The 13,409-nt window shown below is 36.8% G+C and overlaps 1 protein-coding gene across 1 annotated transcript in view; it reads right to left on the reverse strand.

Moving 5' to 3' along the window:
- tmem263 (transmembrane protein 263) overlaps positions 1-13,409 on the reverse strand; it is a 54,938-nt gene that overhangs the window by 24,380 nt on the left and 17,149 nt on the right. Inside the window, exon 2 of the mRNA XM_039761630.1 lies at positions 1,471-1,534. Coding sequence (XP_039617564.1) covers positions 1,471-1,534 — 64 coding nt within the window. The remainder of the gene's footprint in view (positions 1-1,470; positions 1,535-13,409) is intronic.

A 13,409-nucleotide genomic window follows, 5' to 3' on the forward strand; every position in this document is an offset into this window, starting at 1 on the left:
TTTAGCTGACCGTCCTTTCAGATGCAAAGTTTTTTTTTAATAATTAAAAAAACACTACTGCCCCCTTTATCTTTTCTTCCACACTTATTTCATCATGGTCTTGATGAAAATTTTGAATACATACAATACTCAGATTTTATGTTTTTGTTTATTCCTATATTTTCCAACCACAGCAATTCCCAGTAGGAGTGGTTTAAGGATCTCTTATGTGCACATTATAAATCATCCAACTATGAAGAGTCAAAATACTCCAAGGCTGGAATTCTGCCTGATCAATGAACTGGTCAGCACACACTTTATAACCTTAGCTGAACTGGTCAGCACACACTACAACCTTAGTATTTCTTGAATTGCAGATCTAATACATGTATGTCTGTTTTGTCTTATTATTATATACATCTTTTAATATGAACAATTTGTGATTTAGAGAAACTTTATACAAAACCTTTTATCGTACAACATAGAGGATGGAGGCCCAGCTCAGCAGTAAGCAAGTAAGTTTATGCCCAGAGGGGACTGGGCGGTCTCTTGGTCTGGAACCCCTACAGATTTTATTTTTTTCTCCAGCTTTTGGAGTTTTTTTGTTTTTCTGTCCACCCTGGCCATCGGACCTTACTCTTATTCTATGTTAATTAATGTTGACTTATGTTTATTTTTTATTGTGTCTTCTATTTTTCTATTCATTTTGTAAAGCACTTTGAGCTACATTTTTTTTGTATGAATATGTGCTATATAAATAAATGTTGATTGATTGATTGAAGCAGATGTATAAAATGTTATGGTATGGGGGAAAAGGACGGGACAGTAGGCATTTACAGCATCGCTTGGGATACCAGAAATACTAGAGCAGGGCCTGAAGGTGACATTTTTTTCCATTCGATACCAATTTCGGTTCCATGGTCACTGGAATCGTCTCAAACTTGCTGCAATGTCAAAGAAAAAAAAATCTGATAGAGAAAGACAGTTTCAAGACAGATGTAAGGCCAAGTAAACAAATGAGTTGAGCAAGGAGAGTTTTTTTTTTTAAATTGGCCAGCAGTAAAATAGATTTTAAAACCCCAGCTTTAGGAAGAGTCCAGGAATGTACAATGCAAGTTTTGTAAGGATATGATTCAAGCATCTATACAATATATTCCCTTTTCCTGTTATGGGGTCTTAAGAGACAATAAAAGCCTTTGAACCAATCACATCTTTGTAGTGTTTCCTTAATTTTATTCATGAGCTATTATTCACAACAGTATTCAACAGGCATTCCATAACCTACGTTTACTGGTAAGGCTTTCTTGAGCTGCAGTGCATCAAAAGTGTCCTATTTGTGATATAGTGGCGGCAAAACGCAAGCAGCAATAATTTAAGTATTTGGCACATGCAAAATAGGTTTGTTGCAGGTAGTATGCACAATGTATACATTCTATACAAAGTTACATAACTCCTTAATTAACTTAAAAAAATAGCATAAAGGTTTATTACCTTCACTTGGCTCATCTTGCAAGTATGAAGGAACATCTTCCTCTCTTCGTGTCTCACTCATGCTCTAAATAAACAATATAAAATTCCACTAATTTATTTTAAAAGCAAAATACACTTAATCCATATTAAAACAACATACAACAGAAAAGGTAACTTTTCAAAACCAATTTCAGTCTTTCAATCTTAATTTAATACATCTAATTAACATTTTGCAGTAAAAAGCAAACAAGGCAATAAAACTATAGCTCCATTGCCTCCAGCTGTGCAATTTGTAAACTTTGCAATTGCTTCACTTACATATTCGTGTTACTAAATGTAATTTCCAGTAGTAGTAGCAGCAGTACTCTTTATGAGAACTTTGATACACTACAAACCTATGTATACAATCTCAGGAAGGTGTTTAAGGACAGGAAAACACCAAATCAGAACTATAGGGTGGTCCAGATCTAATTATACAATTTTCATTACTCTATAACTTAATAAGTTTATTACATAGAAAATCGCCCGAAAAAATCCCAGACCATCGAGAAGTGTGTGAACTGACAACATGAAGAATTGCCTTCACGCCAAACTGGAATCATCCCCACATAAATCAAAGTCATCCAGACGATCTGGATCTGCATAATCAGATCTGGACCACCCTGTACTTGAGGACAATGATTGGCTGCAAAAAGAACAAGTTTGTATTACTAATTCTCCTCAGCACATCACACCATATCAAACCCCCAAAACCCATTTCACCATTCACTAGTCAAAGCCAATAAACTCTTTAGGTGTAGTGATAAATAGCTATTGGTATTGTTCGATGCGACTGAAAAAGCATACTGTCCATAGATCATATAAAAAAGTTGGGTTAAGGGAACTCTGTGCGTTTTACAGATGGAACAGCTCAATATCCACATCATATTGTGACCATCGCTAAGAGGTTCATTATCACTATTCAGACCGACACAAATATATCTATATCTAATTTATCTATTCCACAGCATCCATTTGTATAACCCACTTATCCTGAGCAGAGTCAAGGGACAGCTGGAACCTAACTCGGCAGTTACTGGGTGAATGACAGGAACACCTGACCATACACCCTAGGTCAAATTTAGCAATGCAGTTCAACTAACCTGCATGTCTTTGGACTGTGGAAGGAAACCAGAGTAGCAAAAAAAACACACAAGGACATGGGGAAACATGCAAACACCATGCATGGAACACAAAATCAAAAGATCTAAAATAAATTTGATTAGCAGGAATTACTAAGTTCACATATGACCACAATTATACCATTTTAAAGCATAGCACCAAAGGGTAATAGAGTTAATCCTAAAGCTAAATTAAATTAAGTCACCCAAAAAAAAGCGTAGACGATTAAAGGTTGATTGGGTCAATAAAACTAAATCTATGAAGATAGGAAAGGCACAAAAATTCTAGGAAGTCCTAAAATGCTTTAAGAAGAGGTGCATTTTTATGAGGTAGTTGTCACATTTCTGAAAAAACTGCAGTGTAAAACTTTTAAAGTGATTTTCAAGCAAACCATAAGCACTTAAATATTTACTGGTAAATTTGATCTGGTATTTAATTTACACTTGCTCAAAGCAAAGTACAAAATACATTTTAAAAGGGTCAGTTTTGCAATGACAAAGCTTAAGAGTCACCTAAAACTAAATGGGCACTAAACAAAAGCAGGAATAGTGTTTGAGTATGCTATTGGAGTAAGAATAGTAGCAAAAATTATAGAAACAGCATCTCAAATTATGAGTGATACGGAGAGGAGGACAGAGTATGTAATGTCAAAGCTTTGAATTATACTTGAAAGCCATCAGACCATAGTCTGTTGTGTTAAAATATTAAAAACAAAAACAGTCTGATTAATCAACTCTATCATGAGTGTGTTTTAGAATATATGGGGGGGGAGATTATTACAAAACTTTCCGGCACCCACTTACATTAAAAGAAAAGTAAAAATAGATAAATACATTTTAAACATAAAATATTAGACACATCAGCAAATTTAGTTTTTCAACAAACTATAACTCCTACAATTACCCTTTATCTCTTAGGGCCGATTTATACTTCACGCTCAGAACGCGTACGCGCCCGCATCATGGCTGCCACGCGTTCCCAGCGTTCATTTCACGCGTCCTCTGAGCAGGTCCTTAGAAATTAACGTGACGCGTGCGCGAGTTGCAGTACCAGCAAAAGTCGGCGCAGTGTGCTAAAAGTCGGAATGTGACGTCAGAGTCTCTGTTTACTATCTACATGTGACGGCAAGCCTCTATGGAGATCCTTCGGGGATCGATGTGCGCGCTTTGCTGTTTGATGAATGGTTCAAAGTGGTGAAGCAAAATGCCGACATACAGATGCATTCGTGGTGCTTTTATATTCAAGCGTCTCATATTCCTGATCATAATGACACAATACATTTTAAAAGTCTCACATACCATCTTTTGTGCCGTCTATTTTTTTACATTACCTGCTGTCAGGTCCAAGAAGCTCGTAGCGATTAAAAACTGGGATGATGCTTACGATGGTCTGCTTTAATAATAAAGTAAACTACGAGGTTAAATTGGACATTTCGAGATTAAAGCCGACATTTCCACTTTAATCACATACATGTTTTCACCGTGTCTTATTTTTTTCTCAGTGGCTCAAATACAGTGCTATACATTATGTTGCCGATGTGAAGTTGCAAAAAAAATAGACGGCACAAAAGATGGTATGTGAGAATTTTAAAATATATTGTGTCATTTATATATGTCTTATTTTTTAATTTTTGCAACTTAACAGCAGCAACATAATGTATAGCGTTATATTTGAGCCACGGAGAAAAAAATAAAGGACACGGTGAAAATGTGTATTTTGTGATTAAAGTGTCCACTTTAACCTCGTAGTTTACTTTATCATTAAAGCAGACCATCGTAAACGTCATCACTACGAGCTTCTTGGACCTGACAGCAGGTAAAGTAAAAAAATAAAAAATAGACGGCACAAAAGATGGTATGTGAGACTTTTAAAATGTATCGTGTCATTACGATCGGGAATATGCAACGCTTGAATATAAAAGCACCACGAATGCATCTGTATGTCGGCATTTTGCTTCAGCAGCGGAAAGCAGCAATAGATCGCCACACAGAACAAATTAAATGTATGATATTCCAACTCTCTGCACATTTAGAATCTTTAGATTTATACTTGATATCACTTTCATGATGAAATGCATTAAAGTGTGTATGTTACATTTTACATATAATTTCGGTTAAATAATGAATACTGTTAATAAATACACACATGGGGGTATCACGGTGGCGGAGCGATAGTACTGCTGTCTCGCAGGGAGTTATGTTGCTGGTATTTCCTGCTTGTATTCCACACTGTGCTCCGGTTTCCTTCCCAAGATATCCAGATTTGGGGATTTGGTGCCGCTAAAATGACGCTAGTGTGTGTGTGTGATTTGTAGTCACCTTGCGATGAGCTGAGGCCTTGTCAAGGGACTGTTTCTCACTCGTGCAAAATGCTTCCTGGAATGGACACATCCCTGGATTGATGGATTTAATCAATAAACATCCTTTTCAGAGATATTGCGGTAAGGTGTCATCAGAATTTAATAGGTGTTCTAGGCAATTCAAAACAAATTTACATTAAGTACGCGCGCAAGTATGAACACTATAACGCTTGCGTAGCAGGGGCGTCCGCTGCAGCATGCGTCGCGTCACGTGAAGTATAACTCCGGCCTTACACAGAGATTGGGAGCTACAGTTTCTGGTTTGTCAACAACTTTCTGCTCAGGAATGTAAAGTGCAGAGAAAAAAACTACTACTGTATGAAGCGATGAGTGGTCAACAAAATGTAAATACATGACAAGTAAGCTGAAATGATTTTCACTCATGACCCACATCAAGGATGGTCCATAATATATATTAAGTAAAGATTTTGTAAGTTAGTACTAGGTGGCTCTGCCCCTGCTTGCCAACCCCCATAGCACCCGCCACTTTGCGGATCTGGCGCTTGCGTATGGGGAATGCATAATAGAACTATTTTACATTACAGCGAGTAATTAAGCATAGTAAAATGCAATAAATTGAAAGAAAATTGTTTCATGTTGCGTTATATGTTTTCGTTCTTTTTGGCTTTGAAATTAACACACAAATACTTTTTAAACTTACACTTTTACTGTTTTATTTATATATATATATATATATATATATATATATATATATATATATATATATATATATATATATATATATATATATATATATATATATATATATATATATATATATACTAATAAAAGGCAAAGTCCTCACTGACTCACTCACTGACTCACTCACTGACTCACTCACTGACTCACTCACTGACTCTCCAACTTCCCGTGTGGGTGGAAGGCTGAAATTTGGCAGGTTCATTCCTTACAGCTTCCTTACAAAAGTTGGGCAGGTTTTATATCGAAATTCTACGCGTAATGGTCATAACTGGAAGCAGTTTTCTCCATTTACTGTAATGGAGATGAGCTTCAACGCCGGGGCGGAGTTTCGTGTGACATCATCACGCCTCCCGTAATCACGCAGTACATAGAAAACCAGGAAGACCTCAAAAAGCGCTCAAGAAAACATGCATTATATAATTGAGAAGGCAGCGAAACAATAAGAAGCGGCGAGTGACATATACAACCATATTCATGAGTTCTGCTACTTGGAAACAAAGCACGATGTAAACCTACACTTTAAATTAAGTTCATAGACAGGCTGCGCTGGCGTTTGTAATTTAGTGCCTGCCCATATAAGGCCGTCCGTCAGCGGCAATCCAATAGCAAACTGCCACGGGTAAATATTCACGGGTGAAGGACTGTGCTTATGGAGAGGAAGATGAGATGGTCAGGGTGGTGTTTGACACAAACTCAGCGAAACTGCGAGAGAAAGTTTTAAGTGCCAGGACTAAGGTAACATTAAATACAGCCATGGACATAGCAGGAGATGGCACCAGCACAGCTGGGAACCTTCGATGCATGTACACGAGTGGCTCCGTGAACTGGCGCAGTGCACAGATAAAAGCAACAGTTCCAAAAGCTGAACAAAACTGAATTACACAATTGAAAAGGCAGCAAAAATATGAAGCGTCTGATACATACAAGCATATTCATAAATCCAGCTACTGCGGAAACAAAGCACACGGTGGAAAAAGTCAATGTCCCGCTAAAGGAAGACAGTGTAAAAAACCCGTGCATGCAGTGTGTCAGGTCTCAGATAAAGAAGAAGACGAGCTGTTTATTGATGCAGTAAGAAACGAATCGATGAATGAAACCTGTCATCTTTACAGCGATTGACAAACACGGAATGTAACTTGAACACAACACATCCTACAAATACGAACCTGATTGAAAGAAATAATGATAATCAAATCCTTGATGACAGCAACACTCAGTAACACTCACAAAACAAATACTGTATATTGACAGTCATGTTACGTTATTTTTAAAATGTTCCCTTTTCTTTTTCTACCTTTTTAACACACTACTTCTCCGCTGCGATACGCGGGTATATATATATGTATATATATATATATCCCGCTCTACATACTCGAATAATGGATACTTTATTAGCCATCAATGATTGTTTTGGTAAAGCCATACTCAGTGTATTCATTAGATGAGCGGTAAAAAGTAAGAGCGAGGGAGGATGACTCATTGAGGCATGCAGGCTGTAGTCTTGCGTCAACTCTATCTGAATTGCGCGATCACATTTGAAAAAATATATCTTTTCAAGTTCTATTTAGTCCATATGTGTCAAACTCAAGGGCCGCAGGCCACATCCGGCCGGCGTGTAATTATATCCGGCCCGCGAGATCATTTTATATACTGTATTATTGTTATTAATGGCCCGGGTATATGAAGCGCTGGTAACACAATAAACTACAGATCCCATAATGCAGCGCTTCAGCTGCCTTGCCGAACACTTACAGCGTTAATCAAGTCTACCTTATGATGCTGCAAGTTATTGCAAAGCTAGAGTTATTGCGCACTGAGTTTGCCGCGCTTTGGTGACTTTGAAGAACAAAAAGTCCGTCTACATGCACTCGAACCTTGTGCATGTTTGGTAGCACATATCTGTGTGAGAAGCTCTTCTCAGTGATAAAGACTAACAAAACAGCACACAGGAGTCGCCTCACTGATGAGCACCTGCAATCCATCCTGAGAATCTCCACAACACAGAACCTCACAGCAAACAGAAACGAACTTGTGGCCAAAAAAAGATGCCAGGCGTCCAGCTCTAAAATGACATATGAGCAAAGACAACTGAATGATTTGATTTGTTATTGCACGTAAGAGCGGAGTCAACCGTTTTAACAAACAGCGTATTGCAATGATACTGAAATAGCTGTGTGTGTAGATATGTAGATATGTATGTATATGTATATATATGTTTATATATGTGTGTGTGTATGTATGTATATATATATATATATGTATTTGTGTGTATATATGTGTGTGTATATATGTAGATATATATGTATGTATATATGTGTATATGTATAGATATGTATATATATATGTTTATGTGTGTGTGTAAAAAAAATATGAAGCGTCTTATACATACAATCATATTCATAAGTGCAGCTACTGAGGAAACAAAGCACACGGTGGAAAAAGTGAATGTCCTGCTAAAGGAAGACAGTGTAAAAAACCCGTGCATGCAGTTTGTCACATCACAGATAAAAAGGAAGGCGAGCTGTTTATTGATGCAGTAAGGAACTAATCGATGAATGAAACCTCTTATCTTTACAACGATTGACAAACACGGAATGTAACTTGAACACATCCTACAAATACGAGCCTGATTGAAAGAAATAATGATAATCAAATCCTTGATGACAGCAACATTCAATAACACTCACAAAACAATTACTGTATATTGACAATCATGTTACGTTATTTTTAAAATGTTCCCTTTTCTTTTTCATAACTTCTACTTCTCCACTGCGTACGGGTATATATATATATATATATATATATATATATATATATATATATATATATATACCCGATCTACAATACATACTTTAGCATAGACAAGCCACACGCTGGCTAATTGTAGAGTCTTAAGCCTCTAACGCCGACATTGAGGTTCGATTCGAGAGGGTGTACTGACTATGTCACGCGCTACCGATTCATTTTACCTTAGCATCTCCTTGGTTTGGGACGTATGAAAAAATATTAGGTTAACGCAGAATCATGTTACGTTATTTTAAAAATTTTCCCTTTCTTAGCACAAGCACAGCTGAGAAGCTTCGATGCATGTACTCCATAGCAGCGTTAAAAATAGCGCATTTAATCACACTTTCAATTCCAAGCAAGCGGGAACTTTTGTCAATGCATGATTTCCTGGTACATCCATTACACTGATGCACACATCACAGCTACAAAAATGTTAGAGTCGGAATAAAGCGCGTTCCTACGACTGATCATTTCGACTACCCAGCGAAGCCTTGATAAAAGCATGGTTTTGTGCACACTGAAAAGCAAGCAAAATTAGATGCATTACAAGCGGACTTTGTGGCTCTTACTGGGGATCATTGGACTTCCGTGACCGTTAGTAATTCTAAATACATCTAATTACAAAATGTTCAATGATCACACTGTTTTAGCCTAATGTACAAAATAATTTTGGCTAATGTTACTCAGAGTTTAAAGAGTAAGCTGGTCAAATTACCTTTTATGTTTCTGACTTATTTTTTTAAGAAGAAAACTGCACTTTATGTTGAAATTTTGGTTATTATTATTTAAAGACAATACTATTCTGAAAATGTACTTAAAGTACTTAAACTACCACTTTATTTTTAAGTCTGCCCAATTTTAACCAGGGATGATATTTTTGTTTCTGTTTTGAATTCAAATGCAGTTTAAAAGCTTTTTTTTTTTCAGAAATTAAAACAGCTTCAGTTTACAATATTCATGTCCATGTCTATTATTTGATTCTGTAAGCCCACTAAAACCGTTTTAAATTAAAAAAAAAAAACATTTCGATTTGGGGCAAATTTACGTGTGCGATTACATACGATTAATCAAGATTAATTCTTACACAGCCTCTAATTAATTGGATTAATTTTTTTAATCGAGTCCCACCCCTAATATATATATATATGTAGATATATATATGTAGATATGTTTATGTTGTATATACAGTATATATATATATATATATATATATATATATATATATACACACCAGCAACACTCATGACAATGACAAAACAATTACATTGTCAATCATGTTACGTTATTATTAAAATGTTTCCTTTTCTTTTTACTTCTCGCTGCCAATAGGTATTTTGCTATATATATATATATATATATATATATATATATAATCTATACTAATAAAAGGCAAAGCCCTCACTCACTCACTCACTCATCACTAATTCTCCAACTTCCCGTGTGGGTGGAAGGCTGAAATTTGGCAGGTTCATTCATTACAGCTTCCAATTGAAAAGGCAGCAAAAAATATGAAGCGTCTGATAAGCATATTCATAAATCCAGCTACTGCGGAAACAAAGCACACAGTGGAAAAAGTCAATGTCCCGCTAAAGGAAGACAGTGTAAAAAAAAAAACAAAAAAAACAAAAGCCGTGCATGCAGTGTGTCAGGTCTCAGATAAAGAAGAAGACGAGCTGTTTATTGATGCAGTAAGATATATATATATATATATATATATATATATCCCGATCTACATACTCGAATAATGGATACTTTATTAGCCATCAGTGATTGTTTTGGTAAAGCCATACTCAGTGTATTCATTAGATGAGCGGTAAAAAGTAAGGCGAGGGAGGATGACTTATTGAGGCATGCAGGCTGTAGTCTTGCGTCAACTCTATCTGAATTGCGATCACATTTGAAAAAATATATCTTTTCAAGTTCTATTTAGTCCATATGTGTCAAACTCAAGGGCAGCGGGCCACATCCGACCGGGTGTAATTATATCCGCCCCGAGATCATTTTATATACTGTATTATTGTTATTAAAGCCCGGGTATATGAGCGCTGGTAACACAATAAACTACAGATCCCATAATGCAGCTCTTCAGATGCCTTTTTTTAGTTAAGTTATTGCGAAGCTAGCTCACACGATGCTGAAGAGAAAAGTTGATTCTGAAAATAGAGCCTTTAAAAACCGATGGGAGGCTGAGTATATGTTTACTGAACCCGTGTGTCTCATTTGTGGAGCTAATGTGGCTGTAATTACAGAATTTAATCTAAGACGGCACTATAAAACAAAACATCAGGGTAACCTGAAAGACCTGAATGCAATGCAGAAGATACAGAAAGCAGAAGAATTAAATAAGAATCTGACACTTCAGCGGACGTTTTTACCCGTGCACAATCACAAAGTGATTTCAATTGAGGCTGCTTTTATGGGAGACACAACCACTTTCCCCTCTTTCCCTGTTGGCAAGTAATGTTAAACCAAGTCGTCACTACGGTGTTCCCAAATACGCACTTTGCTGATAAACTGAGCGCACTGAGTTTGCACAGCGCTTTGGTGACTTTGAAGAACAAAAAAAGTCCGTCTACATGCGGCTCGAACCTTGTGCATGTTTGGTAGCACATATCTGTGTGAGAAGCTCTTCTCAGTGATAAAGACTAACAAAACAGCACACAGGAGTCGCCTCACTGATGAGCACCTGCAATCCATCCTTAGAATCTCCACAACACAGAACCTCACAGCAAACAGAAACGAACCTGTGGCCAAAAAAAGATGCCAGGCATCCAGCTCTAAAATGACATATGAGCAAAGACAACTGAATGATTTGATTTGTTATTGCTGAAAGGAACACATTTTATTTATATTTCCAGGTTTTGTTATGCAGCATGTTCATATTTGAATTTGTATAATTTTGACAGGATATATTTTTATGGAGAGCAAAATCTTTTGGGATATTTAAAATCTAAGTTTATTTTTTATAAAATATAAAATTACATAAGAGTAAAGAAATTTGAATGTTTGTTCTTTTAACGTTTACTTTATTTCTAACTTGTATAATTTAGACAGGATATATTTTTATGGAGAGCAAAATATTATAAGTTGTTTAAGGTTTGAGTTGATTTATTCAGGAATAATATTCCTGTCTGTTTTTACCATTCCTACCAAAGATATTTCTGTCGACTAAATAAAAATTCCTTCTATTTAAAATTTAAATAGAACTTGAACAAATACGATAGTTCATAATATCCACGCAGACTTGCACGTAAGAGCGGGTGTCATCCGTTTTAACAAACAGCATATTGCACTGATACGAAATAGCTGTGTGTGTATTGTGAGACTTGCCCGGACACCACCAGTCGGAGACCACATCTTTATAAAAATCACACGTTTATTTTTCATTAATAAACACAGTCCCAAACACCACACAATGCACAAAGCAATAATCACCCAAAATGAACTTTCTTTCTCTCAGTCCTTGGCCGCCAATCTCCTCCTGGGAGCTTCGTCCTGCTCCCTCTCCCGACTCTAGCTCTCCGATTGCTGGGAGGCGGCGCCTTTTATTCCTGCCCGATGTGCTCCAGGTGGCTGATGACAATCTTCCGGCAGCACTTCCTGGTGTGGCGGAAGTGCTGCCCTTTGCCCCGGAAGCACTCCAGGCGTCCCCTGGCAGGTTCCTCCGCCATCTTGACAAGTGTGGCGGAAGTAATGTTCCCTCAGGTTCTAGGAGGCTTAAGATGCCCCTGGCGGTGGCCACGGGTCCCAGCGAGTTGGAAAGTCTCTCCTCCTCTCCGTGGTCCTCTCCTGCTCCAGGATGGTTGTGTCCTCCTGACCGGAAGCTTTACTGCCACCTTCCGGACCTTCTAGGCGTCCCGGCCGGGTAAGAACCCCAGCCGTCTGTGACAGTATATATGTAGATATGTATGTATATGTATATGTATGTGTATATATATGTTTGTGTGTGTGTGTAAATATATATTATATATATATATATTATATATATATATATATATATATATATATATATATATATATATATATATATATATATATATATATATATATATATATATATATATATATATATATATATATATATATATATATATATATATATATACACTAGCAAAATACCCGTTGCTTAGCAGCGGTGAAATACTGTCTGAATATTTTTATTAATAAAAAAGTAAACATTTTAGACTGAGCGAAAATATGTCAAAATTAATTGTTAAGGATCTCTCTGTATACCACGTTGTCAGTTCGGCCCTCTGGTTGTAATATGACTAAGCTGTGTGCTGAGCTCACTCTTGAGCATGCAACATACAGTTGGCCATGTGAAAAGCAATCCGCCTCAAATAAATGCCAACCTTTTGTAGTGTTTGTCCCTGAGACTTATTAATTGTCATTGCGAAGCAGAGCCTTACTGGAAATTGAACGCGTCTGAATTAAAATGGTATAACGGGGATGCGAGAAATAAAAACTGTGTCACTGAGGCACTGCCAGTAAATATAGTTGCTTCAATTAGGTTGTTTTATAGAGATGTGACCTGAAGTCTTGTGCGTTACAAAGTTTGGTGGTTGTAAGTTTCTGCTTCCTTGGCGAAGGTCGTAAGCGAAAGAAGACACCGCAGTGACACACAGAAGAGAACCCGTGGATTAAATAAAACCTACACAATAACTGTAACAATCGTAACAAATGAACAATAAAATAGAAGAGAACCCGTGAATTAAATAAAAGGTTGCCGTTGGTGAAGCAAGGAAAAAGCACTTTCTTATATGTCGTTCGTTTTAAAACAGTGCAGAAGCTGAGAAAGCTGCTTCCTTGGCAAGCTCGTAAGCGAAAGAAGACACACGCAGTGAACACAGAAGAGAACCCGTGGATTAAATAAAACCTACACAATAACTATAAAAATCGTAATAAATGAACAATGAAACAGCGGAGAACCCGTGGATTAAATAAAAGGCTG

The sequence above is a fragment of the Polypterus senegalus genome, chromosome 8, assembly GCF_016835505.1.
Source record: "Polypterus senegalus isolate Bchr_013 chromosome 8, ASM1683550v1, whole genome shotgun sequence".
Classification (NCBI taxonomy): domain Eukaryota; kingdom Metazoa; phylum Chordata; class Cladistia; order Polypteriformes; family Polypteridae; genus Polypterus; species Polypterus senegalus.